Raw genomic sequence first — 24,091 nt, forward strand, 5'->3', positions numbered from 1 at the left:
AGTGAGCGACAGTTCTGTGGGTGGAAATGGCTTGTTGATAAAAGAGGTCAGAGGAAAATGGCCAGATTGGTTCGAGTTGCCAGGAAGGATATAGCAACTCATAACAGCTCTTTACAACCATAGTGAACAGAAAAGCATCTCAGCATGCAACAGCAGAAGACCTCATTGGGTTCCACTCCTGCCAGCCAAGAACAGGAATCTTAGAATCAAGGACGAGTTCCTATTAAAGTGGCCACTGAGTATATATGCAGTATATAATTGTGGCAGCGGGGGCGTGGTCAAGTGTTGGTCTGTGACCAGAGGGCGGAGTCAGGGAAGGTAAGTGGCAGAATCACTGCACCTGATGTCAATTAACCTGTGTTTGTGTGTCTTCCCCAGTGACTGCGCCCTATATAAGGAGAGAGAGAGCAGAGGAGGGGAGCTCTCTCCCCAACCAGACAAATGATGTGTGTGTGTGTGCGTGTCTGTGGTACTGGGAGATTGTGAAGGCTGAAAAGCTGAAAATAAAGAGTTTTGAAAACTCAGTTCTGGCCTGCCGTACTTCTGTGCTCCACCCACCCACTCAAAGTCCTACAGTGGTGCCAAAACCCAGGACTGGAGCACAGAGGAGAACAGCCCCATGGAGTCCTCCCCTTTCGCGGACCTGATCCACGCCCTCGCCACGGCCCAACAGAGCCAGCACCAGGTGCTGGTCGCCCTCCGAAAGGAGCAATCGCAAAGGTTCAAGGCCCTGATGCTGGCGCAACAAGAAGATCGTCAGGCGTTCCGGCACCTCCTCGCATGGGCGGGGTCCACCACCTCCACCGCCACGGGCCCTCCCCACCTCACCCTAACGAAGATGTGCCTGCACAATGACCCCGAGGCCTTCCTAGCGCTCTTCAAGCAAGCAGCAGAGGCCTGGGGCTGGCCGGTGGAACAGCGCATGGCGTGCCTCCTCCCCCTGCTAACGGGCGAGGCGCAGCTGGCCACGCTACAGCTCCCCGCCGACAGCCGGCTGGTCTACGTGGACCTGTACCGGGCCATCCTCCAGTGTGTGGGGCGCACCCCAGAACAACAACGCCAGCACTTCCGCGCTCTATGCCTAGAGGAGGTCGGCCGGCCATTCGTGTTTGGCCAGCAACTCCGGGACGCCTGCCGGCGGTGGCTGAGGGCTGACAACCGCGATGCCAAGGGAATCGTCGATCTGGTGGCACTGGAGCAGTTCATCGTCCGACTGCCCGAAGGGACCGCGGAGTGGGTCCAGTGCCATCGCCTGGCGTCGCTGGATCAGGCCATTGAGTTGGCGGAGGATCATTTGGCGGCTGTTCCCATGGCAGGATCGCAGATCTCCTCTTCCCCTCTCTCCTCTCTCTCTCTTTCTCTCCCCCTCCCCTTCTGTGTCTCATCCTCGCCCCATTCCCCCACCGTGGAGGCGGGGGCCAGCTCCACCCCAGCCGGCCCGCCGCACCCGCGGTGCCCTCCCATTTCCCACTTCCATGTCTGTCTCTCTCCCCCCTCAGGTGAGTGAGCCCCAGAGCGCTGGTGCAGAGAGAAAGCCCGGGCCAGTTTGCTGGCGCTGTGGGGAGCCAGGGCACCTCCAGCATCAGTGCTCGGCAATGGAGGTGGGCATGGTGGTCCGGATCCCCGATGCGCCAGGAACTGCCCTCGATCGGGCCGGAGCGTATCGCATACCAGTGAGTGTCCAAGGGGATACGTATCAGGCTTTGGTGGACTCTGGCTGTAATCAGACCTCAATCCACCAAAGCCTGATGCAAGACGATGCATTGGGGGAGCACGATTGGTGAAGGTGTTGTGTGTGCATGGGGATATTCACAACTACCCTTTTGTCTCGGTCCACATTCTTTTTCAAGGGGAAAAATTTAGTGTAAAGGCGGCAGTTAATCCTCGCCTTACCCACTCAATAATTTTGGGGACTGATTGGCTGGGATTTCGGGAGTTAATGACTCATTTAGTGAAGTGTGGGTCCTGCCGTAGTTCAGCAGGGGGAGGTCCCGGTGTGGCATTGGCGGGAGCAGCTGTCACAGCCATCTACGTCATCACCGCGTCAGAGTGAGGAGCAGCAGGCTTCTCCTACCTCTCTTGGGGAATCCCTCGCGGATTTCCCGTTAGAGCAGTCGCGAGACGAGACTCTGCGGCATGCGTTTGACCAAGTGAGAGTAATCGATGGTCAAACACTCCAGCCAAACGCCACCCCGTCCTTCCCCTATTTTTCCATTATGAGGGATAGATTATACCGAGTGACGCAGGACACTCAGACTAAGGAGATGATCTCAGAACTTTTGATCCCAAAGAGCCACCGGGAATTGGTATTCCAGGCGGCTCACTTGAATCCCATGGCTGGACACTTGGGGCAGGATAAGACACTAGCCCGAATAATGGCCCGGTTCTATTGGCCAGGGATTCGCGGCGATGTCTGTAGGTGGTGTACGGCGTGCCGCGAATGCCAGTTAGTAAATCCAGTGGCCATTCCAAAAGCGCCTTTGTGCCCTCTACCATTAATCGAGACCCCGTTCGAAAGAATTGGGATGGATCTCATCGGGCCATTAGATCGGTCAACACGAGGGTATCACTTTATTTTAGTTCTGGTGGACTATGCAACGCGATACCCGGAAGCAGTGCCTCTTTGCAATATCTCAGCATGTAGTATTGCGAAGCACTCTTCCATGTCATCTCCTGAGTCGAAATCTCCAAAGAGATTCTGACTGATCAAGGCACTTCGTTTATGTCATGCACACTGCGCGAACTGTATGGGTTATTGGGAATTAAGCTGATCCGCACCAGCGTTTATCACCCACAAATGGACGGTTTAGTTGAACGATTCAATCGCAACCTCAAGAATATAATTAAAAAGTTTGTACGTGAGGATGCACGCAATTGGGATAAATGGCTCGAACCCCTGTTATTTGCAGTGCAAGAGGTCCCACAAGCCTCCACGGGGTTCTCCCCGTTTGAATTATTATATGGGCTTAAGCCGCGCGGCATCTTAGATGTACTGCAGGAAAATTGGGAGGAGGGACCTTCACTGAGCAAAAATGAAATCCAATACGTTATTGACCTGCATGCAAAACTCCACACACACACACCTAACCCAGGAGAATTTGCGGCAGGCCCAAGAACGGCAAATCTGCCTGTATGACAGGGGTACGCGCCTTAGGGAGTTCACACCGGGAGATAAAGTATTCGTACTGTTGCCCACGTCGAGCTCCAAATTGATCGCCAAGTGGCAAGGACCCTTTGAGGTCACATGGCGAGTCAGGGACGTTGACTATGAGGTGAGGCGAACGGACAGGGGTGGGGCACTACAGATTTACCACCTCAATCTGCTCAAACTCTGGAACAAGGAGGTCCCCGTGGCATTGGTGTCTTTGGTTCCAGAGAAGGCAGAGCTGGGGACAGAGGTTCAAAAGGGAACATTGACATCACTTACCTCTCCGGTCCCCTGTGGAGACCACCTCTCCCCAACCCAACTCACGGAGGTTGCCCAGTTGCAGACCGAACTTTCGGATGTGTTCTCACCCCTGCCCGGCCGCACCCACCTCATAGAACGCCACATTGAGACGCTCCCGGGGGTGGTAGTGCGCAGCCGCCCTTACAGGCTACCTGAACACAAGAAGAAGGTGGTTCGGGAAGAACTCGAGGCCATGCTCAAAATGGGCATCATCGAGGAGTCCCACAGTGACTGGAGCAGCCCGGTGGTCTTGGTTCTCAAGGCCGATGGGTAGGTCCGGTTCTGTGTGGACTATAGAAAAGTCAACGCGGTGTCTAAATTCGATGCGTACCCAATGCCTCATATTGACAAGTTGCTGGATCGACTAGGCACGGCTCGCTTTCATTTGACACTGGATTTGACAAAGGGTTATTGGCAGATCCCCTTGACTCCACTATCCCGAGAAAAAATGGCCTTTTCCACACCGTTTGGCTTACACCAATTTGTCACACTTTCTTTTGGTCTGTTTGGGGTGCCCGCTACGTTCCAGCGGCTTATGGACATGGTCCTCCGCCCCCATGCCACCTATGCGGCCGCATACTTAGACGATATCATCATGACTGGCCGCAGCATCTGCAACACCTGAGGGCCGTCCTTGGGTCGCTGAGGCGAGCGGGTCTCACAGCCAACCCGAAGAAGTGTGCGATTGGGCAGGTGGAAGTACGGTATCTGGGCTTCCACTTGGGCAATGGGCAGGTGCGTCCCCAAATTAATAAGACAGCAGTGATTGCGGCCTGCCCAAGGCCCAAGACCAAAAAGGGGGTGAGACAGTTCCTGGGGCTGGCTGGCTACTATTGTAGGTTTATACCTAATTATTCGGACGTCACCAGCCCACTGACTGATCTCACTAAAAAGGGGGCACCAGATCTGGTCCAGTGGATGGAGCAATGACAGCGGGCTTTCTCTGAGGTGAAGGCTGCACTATGTGGGGGCCACTGTTACACTCCCCTGACTTTTCTCTCCCCTTTATGTTGCAGACGGATGTGTCAGACAGGGGGCTGGGGGCTGTTCTGTCCCAGGAGGTGGAGGGGGAGGATTGCCCCGTGCTGTACATCAGCAGGAAGCTGTCGGTGCGTGAGGGGCGCTACAGCATGATAGAGAAGGAGTGCCTAGCCATCAAGTGGGCGGTCCTCGCCCTCCGCTACTACCTGCTGGGACACCCTTTCACCCTCTGTTTGGACCACACGCCCCACCAGTTGCCCCACCATATGAAGGATGCCAACGCGCGGCTCACCCTGTTGGTATCTGGCACTCCAGCCCTTTAACTTCAAGGTGATCCACAGGCCGGGGGCGCAGATGGTTGTGGCGGACTTCCTCTCCTGTCAAGTCGGCTGCAGACTGGACGGCTGCCCGGCCTGAGTCGGGCGGTGGGAGTATATGGCAGCGGGGGCGTGGTCATCCGGTCTGTGACCGGAGGGCGGAGTCAGGGAAGATAAGTGGCAGAATCACTGCACCTGATGCCAATTAACCTGTGTTTGTGTGTCTTCCCCAGTGACTGCGCCCTATATAAGGAGAGAGAGAGCAGAGGACGGGAGCTCTCTCCCCAACCAGACAAATGATGTGTGTGTGTGCGTGTCTGTGGTACTGGGAGATTGTGAAGGCTGAAAAGCTAAAAATAAAGAGTTTTGAAAACTCAGTTCTGGCCTGCCGTACTTCTGTGCTCCACCCACCCACTCAAAGTCCTACAATAATATACATATATACACTGCCCAGCCAAAAAAAGGGGCCAGTTTGGATTTATATAAGTAAATAATGAAGAGCCTTTGGATAATTACTGCAATGATTGACGTGCTTCAACTGGCAACAATTCTTTTAGCCCAAACTGATGCAGTGAGTAGCTTCTCATTTCTTAAAGGAGATAACTTTATTTCTAAATAAATTTCTGAGTGGATAGTGCCTCCATCCTTGACTCTTGTATGCTGCATAAATGAGAATAAAAAAATATATTTTTGAGAGTTAAAATCAACCGTAAATTTGGCATTCGAGCTGCCCCGCTGAGACAGCAGCCCTGAGCGCGTGACGTCACAGCAGGAACCAGTTTTAAGGCCGAGGCCTTTTACAGCTATAGACCAAAGTCATATAAATAAAAATTAATGGTGAAAGTAAGAAATACCGTTACCGACTAAGACTGATTTGACTTCATTGATTGTGGGTTGACTCATTAAAACAGGATAGGTGTTATAACTTATGCAACATACATGTACATGCATGCATTTTCACTGATAAAATGTAAAAGGTGAATTAAATAATCAGATGAACTGAGACAATCACATTCTGAAGCAAATTAAATAATCTTATACCGGTAACTTAAATACACAAAACAAGTTACATGTATTAATCTAAATGCAGGTAAACAACGTGTTTTTTGTTGTTTTGTATCCAAATGAGAGTCGGAGCTTACCCATCTGTGTTCTCGCTTCTTGAAGGCCGATTTTGTGGCCAATTGTTTTGAAACAATCTGACTTTCAGTTGTTTGTTCAGTTATCCATTCATTCACTTCTTCCACATAAGGGCGAGATGGCAGCAATATCCAGTTTAGAAATAAGATGGCTGGTACACTCATTCACTCCATACTGAGTACTCCTCCATTACTGCTTGGCTCAGGCAATTACTAAAATGCAGGACGGAACGGGATGTCACCGGTTTTAGCAACAACCGCGGGGAGGTCACTGCCGAAGCTATATGTCGCATCCCATTCCGTCCCAGGTTTTAGCAACAACCCTCAGCTCACGCTTCAGGAGGACTGGTGCAACTGAACTCACTTTTAAAAAATAAAATAAATACTTTCCTTTTCTTGTTTTATTTTCCTTTAATTGTTGGTACTGCACCCTCTTTCAATACGGGCTTATAGCCAGCGCTCCTCAACAGATCAGAGGTTTCATACGAGTCTTCAGTAAAATGTGCAGAGCAGAGGAGAGACCACTTCATAGGCGCCCAATGTGCCCATGAACTTCTCGCAAAACGTGTCCAAATCTTTGCAGTTTGAACATTCTTGGGCCATGAATGCAACGTAAATCCACCTTCTGTTGTGTTGCTGCACCGGCCAAAAACACATCTATGTGGCATGGCGATAAATTAGCTCAAAATGGAGGATCAGAGTTGCAGTCAGCTCTGTGTTTTAGTATAGCAGAAATGGCAATGAGACCGATAGACTTCCTGCTGTGACGTCACGGATGTCAAGGTCATTCACTCAGACCACTACCTATATAAATCACTTTAATCGTAAAAATTACTATATTAGATTTATTATTAGCACTTAAAACTATTCCTATGCCATTCTTGAGCTCTCAAGGCATTTATAAACGAAAGTGAGGACATGGCTCTGCATATATGCTTTAAGCAGCAGTGTCAGGAGACATATCCATGGTCATCTAAAAGAAGTTACTATGTTTCAGAAGGGCCAAATTATTAGCCTGCATCAAGCAAAGAAAATAACTAAGGAGATTGCTGAAATTACTGGAATTGGGTTAAGTAGCAAGATGGCGGCATGCACGGATGCAGCAGCTTCAACGGCTTTAGCTAATGGTGCTGGTTTCTGTGTTAATGTCTGTCATTGAGACTGTAGTCTAGACTGTAGTTTAGTCAGTCTCTCTCATAGTTACAGCTGCAAAACCCTTACGGTTTTGGGCTGAAAGAGCGGCTCTGTAATGCCGACATCACTAAGAGAGACGTTATGTGGCGTAGGACTACTATGTGGACAAAGGCCCAACACAGCATCACCTGATTCAGCTACCCAGGTAAGGAGGTACTGCAAGTGGTGCGAGAGGAACCAGAAACGAGGCAAATGGGTGGAAGCTAAACGCTAACCCTACTGGAGGCTAAAGGCTAACCCTAACTGACCAGCTCTCCCCTCAGTACAACTAGCTAATGTACACTCTCTGGACAATAAAATGGACAACATTAGACTCCAACTGACCACCGAGTCTGAAACAAGGAACTGCTCTGTGCTTATCTTCATGGAAACGTGGCTGTAGAACGTCCTCAACACAGCTACCCAGCTACAGGGGCTGACATCATTCCATGCATAAAGGAACACTGAGACCTCCAGTAAGAGCCGTGGTAGCAGACTCTCTGTTTATATCAACAATGCCTGGTATGCTAATACCTTAGCAGTTGCTACCCATTGCTCACCACAGCTAGAGTTTTTAGTGATGAAATGCTGGCCGTTTTATCTACCGCAGGAATTCACTGCTCTTATAGTAATGTATTTCCATCCCAGTGCTAATGCTAATGCAGCACCGTGTAAGCTTCATGATGCCATCAGTGAGCAACAAACGGCCCACCCTGATGGCTTTTTCATTGTTGCCATGGATTTCAATCATGCCAACCTCAAAATTCTAGCACCAGAGTTTTACCAGCATGTCAACTTTGCCACAAGGGGAGACAACATGCTGGACTTATTTTATGCCAACATCTGTGACTCACACAAGGCCAGGCTGTGGTCCCCATGAGCTTCAACAAGACCACCATCATCCCAGTGCTGAAGAAGTCAATGGTGATGTGTCTCAATGATTACTGCCCAGTAGCACTGACTCCCATCATGATGAAGTGCTTTGAGTGTCTGGTCATGAGACACATTCACTTCACCCTCCCCACCTCACTGGACCCAGTGCAATTTGCATACCGCCCCAATTGCTCCACTTATGATGCTATCTCATATCTACACCCTGCACTCTGTTCTATCACACCTGGACACAAAGGACATATAGAATGCTGTTTGTCGACTACAGCTCAGCATTTAATACAATCATCCCCCAGCAGTTGGTGAGGAAACTCTCTCTGCTGGGCCTCGAGACCCCACTCAGCAACTGAATTGTAGACTTCCTGAGACTGCAGTTGGTGTGCATTGACAGTAAAACATCAGGCACCATCATGTTGAACACAGGCTCCCCAAGACTGTTGTTCATGCTGCTCACCGATGACTGCACGGCCCATTCAGAATTCAACCTCATTGTTAAATTTGCTGATGACACGACAATAATGGGCCTCAGCAATGACAACAAAACACCATACAGAGAGGAAGTGGAACAACTGGTGAGCTCGTGTAACAACAGCAATCTGTCTTTTAATGTAGACAAAAGAAAAGAGATTGTTGTTGATTTCTGGAGTGGGTCGACTGACCACCCTTCCCTGCTTATCAGTGACTCTGAAGTACTGTAGAGAGAATCAGAAGCACCAATTTTCTTGGTGTGCACATTTTTGACAACCTCACCTGGTCCATCAACATGAACTCTGCTGTGAAGAAGGCACAACGTCTTCACTTCCTGTACAGTCTGAAGAAAGCCAGCCTTCTGCCACCCATCCTCACCACCTTCTACAGAGGAACTGTGGAGAGCATCCTAGCCAACTGCATCACTGTGTGGTCCGGGAACTGCAAAACACTGCAATGTACAGGTGCTGGTCATATAATTAGAATATCATGAAAAAGTTTATTTATGGTGGCACGGTGGTGTAGTGGTTAGCACTGTCGCCTCACAGCAAGAAGGTCCGGGTTCGAGCCCCGTGGCCGGTGAGGGCCTTTCTGTGCGGAGTTTGCATGTTCTCCCCGTGTCTGCGTGGGTTTCCTCCGGGTGCTCCGGTTTCCTCCACAGTCCAAAGACATGCAGGTTAGGTTAACTGGTGACTCTAAATTGACCGTAGGTGTGAATGTGAGTGTGAATGGTTGTCTGTGTCTATGTGTCAGCCCTGTGATGACCTGGCGACTTGTTCAGGGTGTACCCTGCCTTTCGCCCGTAGTCAGCTGGGATAGGCTCCAGCTTGCCTGCGACCCTGTAGAAGGATAAAGCGGCTAGAGATAATGAGATGAGATGAGTTTATTTATTTCAGTAATTCCATTCAAAAAGTGAAACTTGTATAATGTATACATTCGTTCCACACAGACTGATATATTTCAAGTGTTTATTTCTTTTAATTTTGATTATATCTGACAACTAATGAAAACCCCAAATTCAGTATCTCAGAAAATTTGAATATTGTGAAAAGGTTCAATATTGAAGACACCTGGTGCCACACTCTAATCAGCTAATTAATTCAAAACACCTGCAAAGGCCTTTAAATGGTCTTTCAGTCTAGTTCTGTAGGCTACACAATCATGGGGAAGACTGCTGACTTGACAGTTGTCCAAAAGACGACCATTGACACCTTGCACAAGGAGGGCAAGACACAAAAGGTCATTGCTAAAGAGGCTGGCTGTTCACAGAGCTCTGTGTCCAAGCACATTAATAGAGAGGCGAAGGGAAGGAAAAGATCTCATCTCATCTCATCTCATTATCTCTAGCCGCTTTATCCTTCTACAGGGTCGCAGGCAAGCTGGAGCCTATCCCAGCTGACTACGGGCGAAAGGCGGGGTACACCCTGGACAAGTCGCCAGGTCATCACAGGGCTGACACATAGACACAGACAACCATTCACACTCACATTCACACCTACGGTCAATTTAGAGTCACCAGTTAACCTAACATGCATGTCTTTGGACTGTGGGGGAAACCGGAGCACCCGGAGGAAACCCACGCGGACACGGGGAGAACATGCAAACTCCACACAGAAAGGCCCTCGCTGGACCCGGGGTTCGAACCCAGGACCTTCTTGCTGTGAGGCGACAGCGCTAACCACTACACCACCGTGCCGCCCGAAGGAAAAGATGTGGTAGAAAAAAGTGTACAAGCAATAGGGATAACCGCACCCTGGAGAGGATTGTGAAACAAAACCCATTCAAAAATGTTGGGGAGATTCACAAAGAGTGGACTGCAGCTGGAGTCAGTGCTTCAAGAACCACCACGCACAGACGTATGCAAGACATGGGTTTCAGCTGCCGCATTCCTTGTGTCAAGCCACTCTTGAACAAGAGACAGCGTCAGAAGCATCTCACCTGGGCTAAAGACAAGAAGGACTGGATTGCTGCTGAGTGGTCCAAAGTTATGTTCTCTGATGAAAGTAAATTTTGCATTTCCTTTGGAAATCAAGGTCCCAGAGTCTGGAGGAAGAGAGGAGAGGCACAGAATCCACGTTGCTTGAGGTCCAGTGTAAAGTTTCCACAGTCAGTGATGGTTTGGGGTGACATGTCATCTGCTGGTGTGGGTGCACTGTGTTTTCTGAGGTCCAAGGTCAATGCAGCCGTCTACCAGGAAGTTTTAGAGCACTTCATGCTTCCTGCTGCTGACCAACTTTATGGAGATGCAGATTTCATTTTCCAACAGGACTTGGCACCTGCACACAGTGCCAAAGCTACCAGTACCTTGTTTAAGGACCATGGTATCCCTGTTCTTAATTGGCCAGCAAACTCACCTGACCTTAACCCCATAGAAAATCTATGGGGTATTGTGAAGAGGAAGATGCGATACACCAGACCCAACAATGCAGAAGAGCTGAAGGCCACTATCAGAGCAACCTGGGCTGTCATAACACCTGAGCAGTGCCACAGACTGATCGACTCCATGCCACGCCGCATTGCTGCAGTAATTCAGGCAAAATGAGCCCCAACTAAGTATTGAGTGCTGTACATGCTCATACTTTTCATGTTCATACTTTTCAGTTGGCCAACATTTCTAAAAATCCTTTTTTTGTATTGGTCTTAAGTAATATTCTAATTTTCTGAGATACTGAATTTGGGATTTTCATTAGTTGTCAGTTATAATCATCAAAATTAAAAGAAATAAACATTTGAAATATATCAGTCTGTGTGTAATGAATGAATATAATATGCAAGTTTCACTTTTTGAATGGAATTACTGAAATAAATAAACTTTTTCATGATATTCTAATTATATGACCAGCACCTGTATAGTGAGGACAGCTGAGAGGATCATAGGGCTCTCCCTCCCCCCCATCCAGGACATCTTCCAGGAACACTGTGTATGCAGATCCTCTGCCATTATGAAGGCCCCATTTCACCCCCCCCCCCCCCCCCCCCCCCCACACACACACACACAGACTGTTTGAGCCACTGCCATCAGACAGGAGATTCCGTAGCATCAGGACCCGCACTGCAAGGTTCTGCAACAGCTTCTTCCCCTGAACTGTCAGAGCCCTGAACACCCTGGTGCTCCCCAGCACCTCATTCCTATAATAACCTCATGTTACCCATGTTATGTCAGGTTGTATGTCAAGGTTATGTTATGCTGTATTAGGTTGTTATGCTGTGTTCGGTTGCGTATGTTATGTTAGACTGTATTGGGCCTTGGTTTCCCCAGGCCTTGATCCACCATGGGTGATGCAGCATATTTTGCTCACTATGGGTTGTGGTGTGCTTGTTGCTCTCATCAACATCAGAGTTGCCCAGCAGGCTGTGTGGTGATGTTTCTGAGCTTACTTCCTGGATCCATGGCGTGGTGTTCTAAGCGCTGTTGCCCGGTGAGAGCACAGTGAAACTTGTATAATGTATACAGGCAGCATGGGACTGTGAGCAACTACACTACTGGAGTTAGATCCCAATGACTCTTGGAGGACTTTTTTTTTTTTCGCCTGTTTGTTTCTGTAGATGTAAAATGACCTTGTGTGTGAGAAAGGTGCTATATAAATTCAAATTATTATTATTATTATTATCATGTCGTCTTATGTTAGGTCACGTTATGTTGTGTTATGTGATGTTTGCATGGCTCTTTACCAGCTTTTGCACTATTTAATGCTGACTGTTTTACCGTATCTTGATATTTGTTGTTTGCACTGTCTATGCACCTTGGTCCATAAGAAAATGGCATTTCTTTTTTTCTGTATACTATGTATGTGGAAGAATGACAAAGTTGAGTTGAATTTAGTAAGAACTGTCCAATATATTATTAAAACTTGGAAGGATAGTGGTGAACCTTCAGCTTCGTGGAAGAAATGTGGTCAGAAAAAACTTTTGTCTGACCCTGATCGGACATCACTTAAATGCTTGGTGAAGTCAAATCATAAAAAATCAACAGCAGAGCTTATGGTCATGTTTAATAGTGAAAGTAAGAACATTTCCACATGCACAGTGCGACAAGAAATCACAGGATTAGGAGTAAACAACTGTGTGGCCATAAGAAAACCACTTGTTAATGAGGTTAATTGGAAGGAAAAGCTTCAATTTGCCTAGGGAGAATAAAGATTGGACTTTAGAGCAATGGAAAACAATCATGTCTTTTACCCTATTTCAGAGCAATGGGCATGTCAGGATAAGAAGAAAAGCATATCAAGCGATGCGGACTGTTGGAACTTTAAGAGGTTAAGCCCAGTATTCATAAATAAACACATTCAAAAAGGGTTATAAAGTGTTCATTTATACATAGTAATGACTGCACTCATAAAGAGATACAATATAATAGTACAACCCCGATTCCAAAAAAGTTGGGACAAAGTACAAATTGTAAATAAAAACGGAATGCAATTATGTGGAAGTTTCAAAATTCCATATTTTACTCAGAATAGAACATAGATGACATATCAAATGTTTAAACTGAGAAAATGTATCATTTAAAGAGAAAAATTAGGTGATTTTAAATTTCATGACAACAGCACATCTCGGGGCGGCACGGTGGTGTAGTGGTTAGCGCTGTCGCCTCACAGCAAGAAGGTCCTGGGTTCGAGCCCCGGGGCCGGCGAAGGCCTTTCTGTGCGGAGTTTGCATGTTCTCCCCGTGTCCGTGTGGGTTTCCTCCGGGTGCTCCGGTTTCCCCCACAGTCCAAAGACATGCAGGTTAGGTTAACTGGTGACTCTAAATTGACCGTAGGTGTGAATGTGAGTGTGAATGGTTGTCTGTGTCTATGTGTCAGCCCTGTGATGACCTGGCGACTTGTCCAGGGTGTACCCCGCCTTTCGCCCGTAGTCAGCTGGGATAGGCTCCAGCTTGCCTGCAACCCTGTAGAAGGATAAAGCGGCTAGAGATAATGAGATGAGACAACACATCTCAAAAAAGTTGGGACAAGGCCATGTTTACCACTGTGAAACATCCCCTTTTCTCTTTACAACAATCTGTAAACGTCTGGGGACTGAGGAGACAAGTTGCTCAAATTTAGGGATAGGAATGTTAACCCATTCTTGTCTAATGTAGGATTCTACTTGCTCAGCTGTCTTGGGTCTTTTTTGTCGTATCTTCCATTTTATGATGCGCCAAATGTTTTCTATGGGCGAAAGATCTGAACTGCAGGCTGGCCAGTTCAGTACCCGGACCCTTCTTCTACGCAGCCATGATGCTGTAATTGATGCAGTATGTGGTTTGGCATTGTCATGTTGGAAAATGCAAGGTCTTCCCTGAAAGAGACGTCGTCTGGATGGGAGCATATGTTGCCTAGAACCTGGATATACCTTTCAGCATTGATGGTGTCTTTCCAGATGTGTAAGCTGCCCATGCCACACGCACTAATGCAACCCCATACCATCAGAAATGCAGGCTTCTGAACTGAGCGCTGATAACAAGTTGGGTTTTGGTGCGTCTCTGCCTCATGAGTAGCCAAAAATGTTGTGAAAAATTTCAATACATGCATTTGAAATTTGGTCACAATGTTTTCAGCAAACTAAGTGGTGAATACTCGCAGATGGGTTTGAGAATACATCCTGAAACTCAGGAAACCTTCGGTGAGCATCTTGAGATGTATTTGTCTCAAATCCATATCCCCAATGCTCGCCAGGGTCTCAGCGACACAGCAGCGAGGCATAGCCTAACCTTCGCTGAGACTCGAAAAGTGCGTTTACATTTGGGGATCCTTTGCCAAGGTTTGTAATTGGTTGGGCAAAACGTTCATGAATATTTGGCAAATGTTTGCCGATGGTTAGATGATGCATTTGTGATTGTCACTATTTGGTTGGCTTTGATGTCACATGTTGTTGAAATCTACTGAGCAAGGCATCGGTGATCATTCTCCGGCCAGACACTGATATGTACAAAACCCTCAAGCATGCCTCTTAGGAAAATTGTCAGGTCTCCTCAAAAGAAAAGCGCCATGTGTTCACCTGCTGTGTGACCACAGCTTTTAGCTTGCCTATACAAAGTACACATCACTATGCATCGCCACCAAAACACTTAATTGATAACCCATCACAAAGCATTGCAAGCTGTAGTATGACCATAGCCTAACAGAAAGGCTTGTAGTAGGACTCAAATGGTATAACAGGTTATACCACTTAACATTTCAATTTAACAGGCGTAAGCACATGAATTTGTGAATAGTTAAAATATAATTTTTAGAGTAAATCCTCATGTTTATAATGTTCTCCTGGGACCATACCATTTGACATGTCAGCCTAAGCATATCTTAACATACCCTAAAAATATCAAATTTTTTTAATATTTTAAAGAGAGTTACTAGCCTTGCCATGCAGCAGTTGGAGTCATCAGGGCTCCTTCTCTGTGATATAATTTTCTGTCACATGGTAATCTTGAACAATATTAACAAAATGGCTTCTCGAATGGTGGTTACACCACATCGACACTTCAGAAAGTTCGCTTGACTGACATCCATCCATTATCTGTAGCCGCTTATCCTGTTCTACAGGGTCGCAGGCTTGACTGACATGATTCCCCAAATTAATTATAATGTTCAGAACAATGTTTTTCCATTACTTTTATTTACAGCTAAATAGTTATAATGTAAGGTTGTGCCAAACTAGTCATTGGGGTATTTTATTGATAATTTCACTTTTTTAAAACAAGTTTAATTATTTCGTACAAAGTTTTAACATATTGACATTTTTGCCATCATCCTTCAAATCCACGTCATGGCTCAGGTGGCTAAGGCACCATACCATAAATCCGGGGACCCGGGTTCGATTCCAACCTGAGGTCATTTCCCGATCCCTCCCCATCTCTCTCTCTCTCCCACTCATTTCCTGTCCTGTCTCTACACTGTCCTATCCAATAAAGGTGAAAAAAGCCCAAAAAAAATCTAAAAAAAAAAAAATTGATTGAGTTTGACTAGGTCCTCAGAAAAAGAATGTATGCAAATAATGTATAAGTTTATTTTCAAATGTTATCCCTTTTAGAATACACTAACTCATATGGACACAATAAATTAGCATAACATTAAATTAGCGTCACATCCTTGACCCTTTTTTCAAAATCAGGTCAATATTACCAGTGTTGTCCATTTGGTGTCAAAATGCAGCTAAGCTGCTAGATGACGAAGGGAGTGACAGCTAGGTAGCTAAACTTATGAACAAAAAATTTTAGAAATGAATGCAAATAATCAAACAGAACTTCATACTTACAATTTATTTGCAATATTTACAAATTACACCTACATCAGCCTCTAAATTATTCCAAATGCTGCTATGTTTAAATTTGATGTCAGATATGTTCATTCATGATTCATTGATTGGCAGCTGATTGTGAGGTTCTGCCCCTTCGAGAGGTTAAGTGAGTGCACTGTCGAATAAACATTGAGATTTTTTTTTTCCTGTGCAAAACTTACTCTGAGTGAAGCAGTGCATCCAGACGGTATTCAAAATTACATGTTAAAAGCCTATTGTCCAATTAGTATTAATCTTTCACCCTGTTAAAACAATGAGTATGCCAACACCTAACAGACCTTAATTGAAGATCAGGCTTCAAAGGGTGTCTGTTAGTCAGGGGCTTCAAATGAGATTTTAACACTGGTATCGCTGTCCACTGAAGAGTTTTATTTTAATGAATGAACAGTGTAATACTGCAGTGAAATATTTGAACATTTGATTTGCTAAAATGTTGAATTTCACTGACATTTGTGAATAATAGGGCCCATTTTGTAAACATTTCATTACCACATTTTTGGGGAAGCCAGGCTTGCTGTGTCTTAAAGCAAAAGGTGCATTAAAGTGTAAAGTCTGTAGAATACACCCTGTGTGGCACACCAGTCCATTTCAGATCATCGGACTTTTCAGTGTTTGAAGCATATACATGGATGGAGCAGAATAACTGTGTGGCTTTATCCAGTGAAGTAATGGGGAAAAGATGCTTGATTGCAACACTCATGGTTGAATAGATACCATGGATTAAAACATAAAAGACTGAAGAAGACAAAAAATATGACAATAGGATTTTTTTAAAGGATTTTCAAGTATCCTTAATAATAATAGTTACCCTCAGGCTTTCTCTTTTTCTTTCACCTTATTCTTCCACCTCCACTGAAGTGCAACAAGGTGTTTTGGGGGTGTTTCTGGTAAGCAGGAGAAGATGCTGGAAATGAATGAGCATTGCGTTCACTCAGTATTGTCTAGCCCTGCAACCAACCTCGCACCCTATGAGCTCAACTTCCAGCTGCTGGTTCGAGGGGCCTGTCTACTTGCAGGTAATATTCTAATTCAAATTGCATTTAGCAGCTCATATGATCCAGGTACTGTATATGACTTTCTACTGAGCTACCGCCATCAAATGGGCTGGTCTGAATGAGGAAACTCAAATGCGGAACATTCTAGTACCGTGACAGGAACATCTGGAGACAATTTGCTTGATCCTAGGTATGGGCAGCAAAACTGTATCATATTTTTAAACAATTTACAGTAAGTGTATATTACAGCATACACATTTTTATGGTAATTACCTAATTCACATAACATAGAAAGAGAACTGGGTAAATAGAGTGTAAAACAATCACAGCGTGGCATGTAGACTCCCATTTTCTGTGTGTCTCACTGAACTCTTGTGAATTGACATGCTTATAAAGGTGGACATATTTCAAAAACTTCAGAAATGTCTCTGGTGTTAAATCTCCATTGATAATGATTGATGTCCAATGCCAAAATGCATCACCCAGTGTAGCAATCTACATAGTGAATAAACTTGCGTGTTGAAGTTAATGGAGACAGAAGTCAAGACTTCTGGGAGACCAAATACATGTAGGGCTATGTTCTTAACAACAGAAGTCCATATTGCTGCTACAATAACTGTGTAGTATAAATGGATGCAATTTTTGTAATCATTAGGAAACCTTATAACTATGGTAAATGACCACGGTAATAATTATGGTAAAGGGCCATAATGAGACAAATTAATGAAATTAATAGCATATTAAAATTAAAAACATAGCAGCCTTAGTTCATGGCTCTTCAAGAGTGAACAAAAATGTTGATATGGCTCAGGCAGAGAATGAGTTGTGGCACATAGCTAATGTTCTATATATCTGATTAAAAAGTCTGTATAAAATCAAACCAATTATCTTTAGCCTTTTTTGTCTTCATTTTCTTTGTCAAATGGATGTAAAGGCCACATAACTGCTCAGGTTTACTACACTGTAACTGAATTTGAAGCTTTCATGATTCATTGATTAACACTTGCATAAGTGTTCATGCAATCAGAAAGGCACAATCATGGCCATTATGGCCCGTGACTTTGGTGAGGCCACAGTTGTCAGTTACTATGTCATGTCCATGAAAATATTTGCAGCTGTTTTTTTAATTTTATTTTTTAATAATACATAAATTGGGAAATTATTTATACTGTGTTTTTTTTTTTTAAATCAGTGACTGCATGTCAAAAATCAGTATAACCAACTGGATTGGGTCTTGTACCTCTGAGGGGCGGACTCCTGTGTTTGGCAGTGGCCAACAATGAAAGTGTAACTGATTTACTGTGGACAGTGCCCAGTAGTACTGGCCTGTTATCAAGATCCAGTGTTGCAAAGGGAGAATAATCCCACCATCAATCTCACTGGTATATTATATTGTAATGACCCTTTATGTTGGGGCAGTGGGGAACTCGGAGACAGGCGTGACAGTTCAAGATGTCTTTTATTTCCCCCTCTTCACTTTTCAGTGATTCCTAAATGCACACGCACACACACACACACACACACACACACACACACGTTAGGGAATATAGGTCTCTCTCCCATTACTGGACATCTGCAAGACACACAGACACACATTAATGGGCAGCCAGTAATTAGACATACTGTAGGTGTAACTCATTATGTTACCTGCTGGTTCAACCTGACCCCTTGCTGTTCACAGCCAATACTTGACCACACCCTTGCTTCTACATATATGCTTTTTAAACTAGCATATTAGCTCTTCTGTATACAGGCTATAGATAGTACAGCTTCACACTCAAAGCTTCATCAGCCTTTAGTACTAATGAGGTGAGTGGTTTCTCTACAAGAGGGAATGATCTCAAGCCTAGGGTTTCTGCATCACTCATTGCAGTCATTATTCCTGCTCTTTATCAAGTCACAGATTCAACACATTCCTAAGCATGACCTCAGTATATTAGGGAATAGCCCAGTCACTTTCATGGGATGTATGACAAAATGGTCTGCATAGGCAGTTGTCCAGCCATATTGAGTGAAGTATCCAACTTAAATTATGCCAAGACATCCATACCACCAGCCTATAGTATATTTAGTGTCACTGCTGTGCTGTTCTCCTGCTTTTTGCACTGATATTCAGTTTGCTTTGATGTTGAGCTACCATCTTCCTAAGTGGCTGCAAGTTCAGAGAATGAGATGCAGCCACTGATAGTACATCATTGTCTGTCTCTCTATGCCAGGCTCCTTTGAGCTGTACAAAGCTGTACAGGGCTCCCTAGAGCTCTGTCCTGCAATGTGTTGTTGCATTTCTGCTAATAGCATTTGGTTCATGCAAATGCATTAAATGCACTATCTTTTCTTTCATGGTCGTCCTCACTGGAGTCTTCTGTCTGCTTTTGTTGCTGGCAGTGCTACATAACAAAAGAAGCTTACTTTTCTCTTGAGTTATTAACAGCAGATTGCTGAACACGCATCACCCTGTCAAATCCTGTAAATGCTGATTAATTAAAATATGCCATTGTTCACCATCCCACCATATGTTAATATGGTACTACACATGACTAGGGAAAATACAAATGATGAGCTTTAAATTGGCTGATGCAGGAGCTTCAATCTGGTCCACAATCCAACCACTGGAGGTGTCGACTGACACAGGCCAGCATATCAGACTCACCTACCGCCCACACCTACACCTGGCCTTGTCTTAGTCTCATGTAAAATCATAAATTCACTCTGTCTAAAGCTTTCCTGTGTCCTGATCCTTAAAAGGATATTGTGTAAGCTATTGACTTTCAAAGTTTTTAGTACAATTGGAAATCAATCAAATTCACATCAGCAACAGACATCAAAGTCAGTAGAAGTCAGTAACTAACGCACCTACTGTATGTCCAGTCCTACCTGTCTGGCACTACCCTGTCTATTTTTCTGTCCTCTCCTGTCTATCTTCATCTGTTTATATCCATCCTTACTTATCTGCACCCCCCCATCTGCCTTACTGATCTTTATCTACTGTATGTGTCATCACTGTTACCTGTTTGTCTCTTTTTCCACATGGCTATCACGCCACCTGTCTGGTTCTACTCAGGTCTAGAGAGCCCAACCCATGCACTGCGGGCAGATGCAGATGCCAGTGCTCAGTCTGCCTCTGCTACCTACATCACCCTTGCGGAGGAGCACCTGTATGACCGGCACTTGGAAATCATTCTGCACCTGAGTGGTGAGGAAAGCCACCTTATACAGTTACACTATAAATATACACTATAAATAATTACATCACCAAATGTTTTTGTAAACATTTACAGTGCACAATTTACAACATGCAATTATCTGTATTAAGAACCTTATTTGGGGGCTCCTGAGTGGCACAAAAAAGAGTTTATCCCATCATCTGGAGATCACTAGTTGAATCCCAATGTTGCCCCAGGCATCTGTAATTGGAAGCTCAAGAGAGCAAAATTGGTCTGCACACTCATGGAGGGACAGGTAGCGTACTCTCTCTCCCCTGTCAATTACAGCGATGCTGGCAAGTCACGATCGTCTGGAAGTTCATGTGTGTGGAGGTGGGCGGATAGCACTTTTCTCCAAGTGCATTTTGCTGCCACTGATGCTACACGAGCAGGCAGTTTGAAAAATTAATTTGGCTGGCTTTATATGCCTTGAAGGAAGCACATGATAGCCTTGCCCTCCTTGATTGGTATCTGTCACGTGATAGGGAAGAGCTGTCTAGTGGATGGGAATTAGCCCTGACTGAATTTGTGAGAAAATTGGAGAAAAAGCCAAAAAAAGAACCTTATTTGATTATGCAGTTATGATACCATGAATTCCACCCTGTAACAATTCCTTGCTTGGGTAGGACACTGAGGCAGGTGGGTTCTTATGTCAGCTGACACTTTTAATGAACTCACTTTTTGGCTTTTCAGCTTCTTACACACACAACACACAATGTTCATTTGCACTAGAGTTCAGCTCTCTTTCACTCCTCTCTGCTCTCTTCCCCCTTACCAGCTCTTGGCCGTCACTGCAAGACACACACACACACACGCACACACACACACACACAACATTAATTAGACACAGGTGCATCCGTTTTGACACTCACCTTCCCTGGCCTCGCTCTCCTTTCACCAACCAGGACTTGATCACACCCCTGCTGCCACACACCCTTTACTAAATTCTTGATTCTTGAGGATGTTGGAATGTCCAGGGGCCTCATTTATAAACGATGCGTACACACAAAAGAATGCGTACGCCACGTTCTATGCAAGCTTCGGTATTTATAAAAAAATGAACTTGACGGTAAAATGTGCGTACCTCCACGCAAGCTCTGACCCATGCGTACGCACAAAAAAAAGGGAAACGCAGAAAGTGTGACCTCAGGAGGAAACGGGGAGAACGACCCAAAATTGGTTCAATAATCGAAGTTTAACACAAACATAACATCGCGCATCAAAGACGTGACTGACTTAACATTTATAATCCTTAATTTTGTGCATTTGTCAAAAATAACATCTTATTTAAGGCAATAAAGACAAATTGATAGGCTATACATTGTATGTTTTTGCAACATAAGCAGTAGGCTAAGTTTTGTTAATTATCCACTTATGGCTTTCATGCATGTTGTGTCATTTTTCAATATTGATCATTAGGCTATCACACATGTTGCTTGTTAGGTTGCCTACTCTGTAAATAGTATATAAGAGGGATTTGCCATGGTAGGTCTTATGATGCACTATGGCATATTTGGCATTGCTGGAGGATGTGGCAAATGGAAGAATTAGGAGAGAGCGAGTCTTCAGAGACCAACAAGATTTGTTGGCCAGTGACGATGAGTGGCTCATGAGCTGATTCAGATTGCCACGAGCTGTCCTTTTACACCTGATAGCTGAGTTGGGCCCAGCGTTGGAGAGAGGTACCCGCCGGAATCATGCCATCCCAGTCTCGCTGCAAGTGCTGACTTGCATCGGCTTTCTGACCACTGGCACTTTTCAGTGAGAACTGGCTGACCGGTCTGGGATATCGTAGCCAACCTTCAGCTGCATTTTGCCAGAAGTGTTAGGAGGTGTAATTGGTTTATCACCAAACTACATCAAGTTTCCTTACACGGTGGGTGAACAGGCAAATAAAAAAGCGCAATTTGCAGCAAAGTCCGATTTCCCAAACGTGATCGGTGCTATTGACTGCACTCATATTGCTATAAGGGCACCGAGTGAAAATGAATTTGCCTTTGTTAACAGGAAGCATTTTCATTCCCTCAATGTCCAAGTTATATGTGATACGGACATGGTCCTCACAAATGTTGTCGCCCGGTGGCCTGGTTCAACCCATGATTCATTTATATTGAGACATAGCAGCATTGGGCGGAGACTGGATGCTGGAGCTGTGCGCGATGGTTGGCTTCTGGGTGCGGGTGATTAATGCGTAAATCCTGAAAGTATTTGTAACCATTCTTAGACCATTTCTAAATATTCAACCTTTTACTCATTCAGTTATGTTGTAGGTGACAGTGGGTATCCGCTGAAACGGTGGCTGCTCACGCCACTATAAACCCCCAAACACCTGAGGAGACCACTTACCGTACAACCTGCGCCATAGCCAGGCGCACGCTGTTGTGGAGCGCACCATCGGGCTCCTGAAGTGCAGATGGCATCGTCTGGATGCCACGGGGGGAGCGCTATGTTACAGACCCGAAAAGGTCTGTAGGATTGTTAGGGCCTGTGCTGTGCTGCACAATGTGGCACAGCTACAAAATGTGGCTTTGCAAGCTGAAGAGGTCAACCTTAACCTCGACCCCGATCCCTATCCCCAGGCATTCCACCCAAACGCAGGAGCCGTGCGCCAGTGCGAGGAGGTGATGCGCCGCTTGTAAATAATTAGGTATGGAAACAAATGATTACTTTTTAAAAAATTCTTTAATGCTGGCATTTAATGCAGACAACTCATTTTTTATTTCTTTTAACTCCCGGGCAACCTCGCAGACAGTATCCATATGTTCCCGCTGCACCTGCAGCACTGAATCTGTTAGGATATGGGCGCTGGTGGCTGGTTTCGGCATGGATGCACATGCATCGGAGGCCGTGGACGTCCTTGGGACCTCCGCTGCCGCAGCCGACACACTGCTGGCCTCACTGGCACACCCAGCAACTGCGAGGGAATTTTTTTGTTAATAAAATACTTTTTCTGGATGAAGACTCATTTCAATTAATTTCACACCCATTTCAAACAAGGGGGGCACACGTGCAATGTGAGGTGGTTCCTTGATACACAACCAAAAAAAAATTACATACCCGAATCCTCGGCTGGTTCATGTGGCCCAGCATCGGTGTCACCCTCCTCCTCACACACAACTCCACTCAGGAGGGTTTCCCCTATAATGCCAGCCAGTTTTTGATCCAGTGGGGTGAGCTCCGGCTCCCCCTTCCCCCCGCCCGTTGCACGGACACTTTGGTGGTGTGCTGCGATCCTCTTCTTGGCATCCACCTTTATGTCGGACCATTTTTTTTTTACCTCTGCCATAGTACAGCCTTGTGAAGCTACAGAATTGACCACATCGGCCACATGCTGCCATTCACACGTTTTTTTTCGCATTTGTAACTCCCGTACTATGGCCTCCAAACAAAACAGCTCAACGGTGCTCCTCTTCATCTACTAGCACTTCAACTTCACAGTCGGTGAAGTTGCGCTTCTTTGTCTTTCCTTCTGTTTTGGCATGTTGTCCACAGATATCAATATTCATTAAGGGCGTTTCGCTGAATATTTATAGGCAATTGTGGGTGTGTCTTGAGGTATGCACAGGTGCCGCAAATTTAGAGTGGATTGTGATTTATAAAGGGAAATTGGCGTGGAACGTGCATGTGCACGGTTTTATAAATCAGAATATTTCTGTGCGCACGCCATCTTCTGGCGTAAATCCTGCGCAAAGTTTTATAAATGAGGCCCCAGAACTTTTGTATATTTGGTTATCTAGGAGTGGTAAGTTAGGAAGCATAGCTGAACAAATCCAAGACTTAATTTGTTCACATTTTAAATGAAGCAGTGTTGATCTTATTAACAGATCCTCATAGCCCATTGGTCATCTTGGAGAAGGGGCGGCTTACCTTCAGCCAGTATGAGCAGCAAATCAGTGCCCGCCGTGATTTCATTCGTCGTATCCATAAAGAAGCAGAACCTGAGAAAAAAGTAAGATACTTCTCTTGGTGTTGCATCTTTTATTAATCTTCTCTTATTTCAGAGTTTTCTTGTGTTGTATCTTGACATCAGAGAGGTCAGTACACTAATAAAAGCCTCTTTTTTTTGTGGGTGGCATGGCAGGTTAACACTGTCACCTCACAGCAAGAAGGTTCTGGGTTCAAGCCCAGTGGCTGACGGGAGCCTTTTTGTGTGGAGTTTGCATGTTCTCCCCCTGTCTGCGTGGGTTTCCTCTAGGTGC

The 24,091-nt window shown here is 45.4% G+C and overlaps 1 protein-coding gene across 1 annotated transcript in view; it reads left to right on the top strand.

Moving 5' to 3' along the window:
- Positions 1-24,091, top strand: part of vwa5b2 (von Willebrand factor A domain containing 5B2) — a 133,967-nt gene that overhangs the window by 29,805 nt on the left and 80,071 nt on the right. The window contains exons 4-6 of the mRNA XM_060906037.1: positions 16,553-16,710; positions 19,751-19,882; positions 23,717-23,841. Coding sequence (XP_060762020.1) covers positions 16,553-16,710; positions 19,751-19,882; positions 23,717-23,841 — 415 coding nt within the window. The remainder of the gene's footprint in view (positions 1-16,552; positions 16,711-19,750; positions 19,883-23,716; positions 23,842-24,091) is intronic.

The sequence above is a fragment of the Neoarius graeffei genome, chromosome 23 (assembly GCF_027579695.1).
Source record: "Neoarius graeffei isolate fNeoGra1 chromosome 23, fNeoGra1.pri, whole genome shotgun sequence".
NCBI lineage: Eukaryota > Metazoa > Chordata > Actinopteri > Siluriformes > Ariidae > Neoarius > Neoarius graeffei.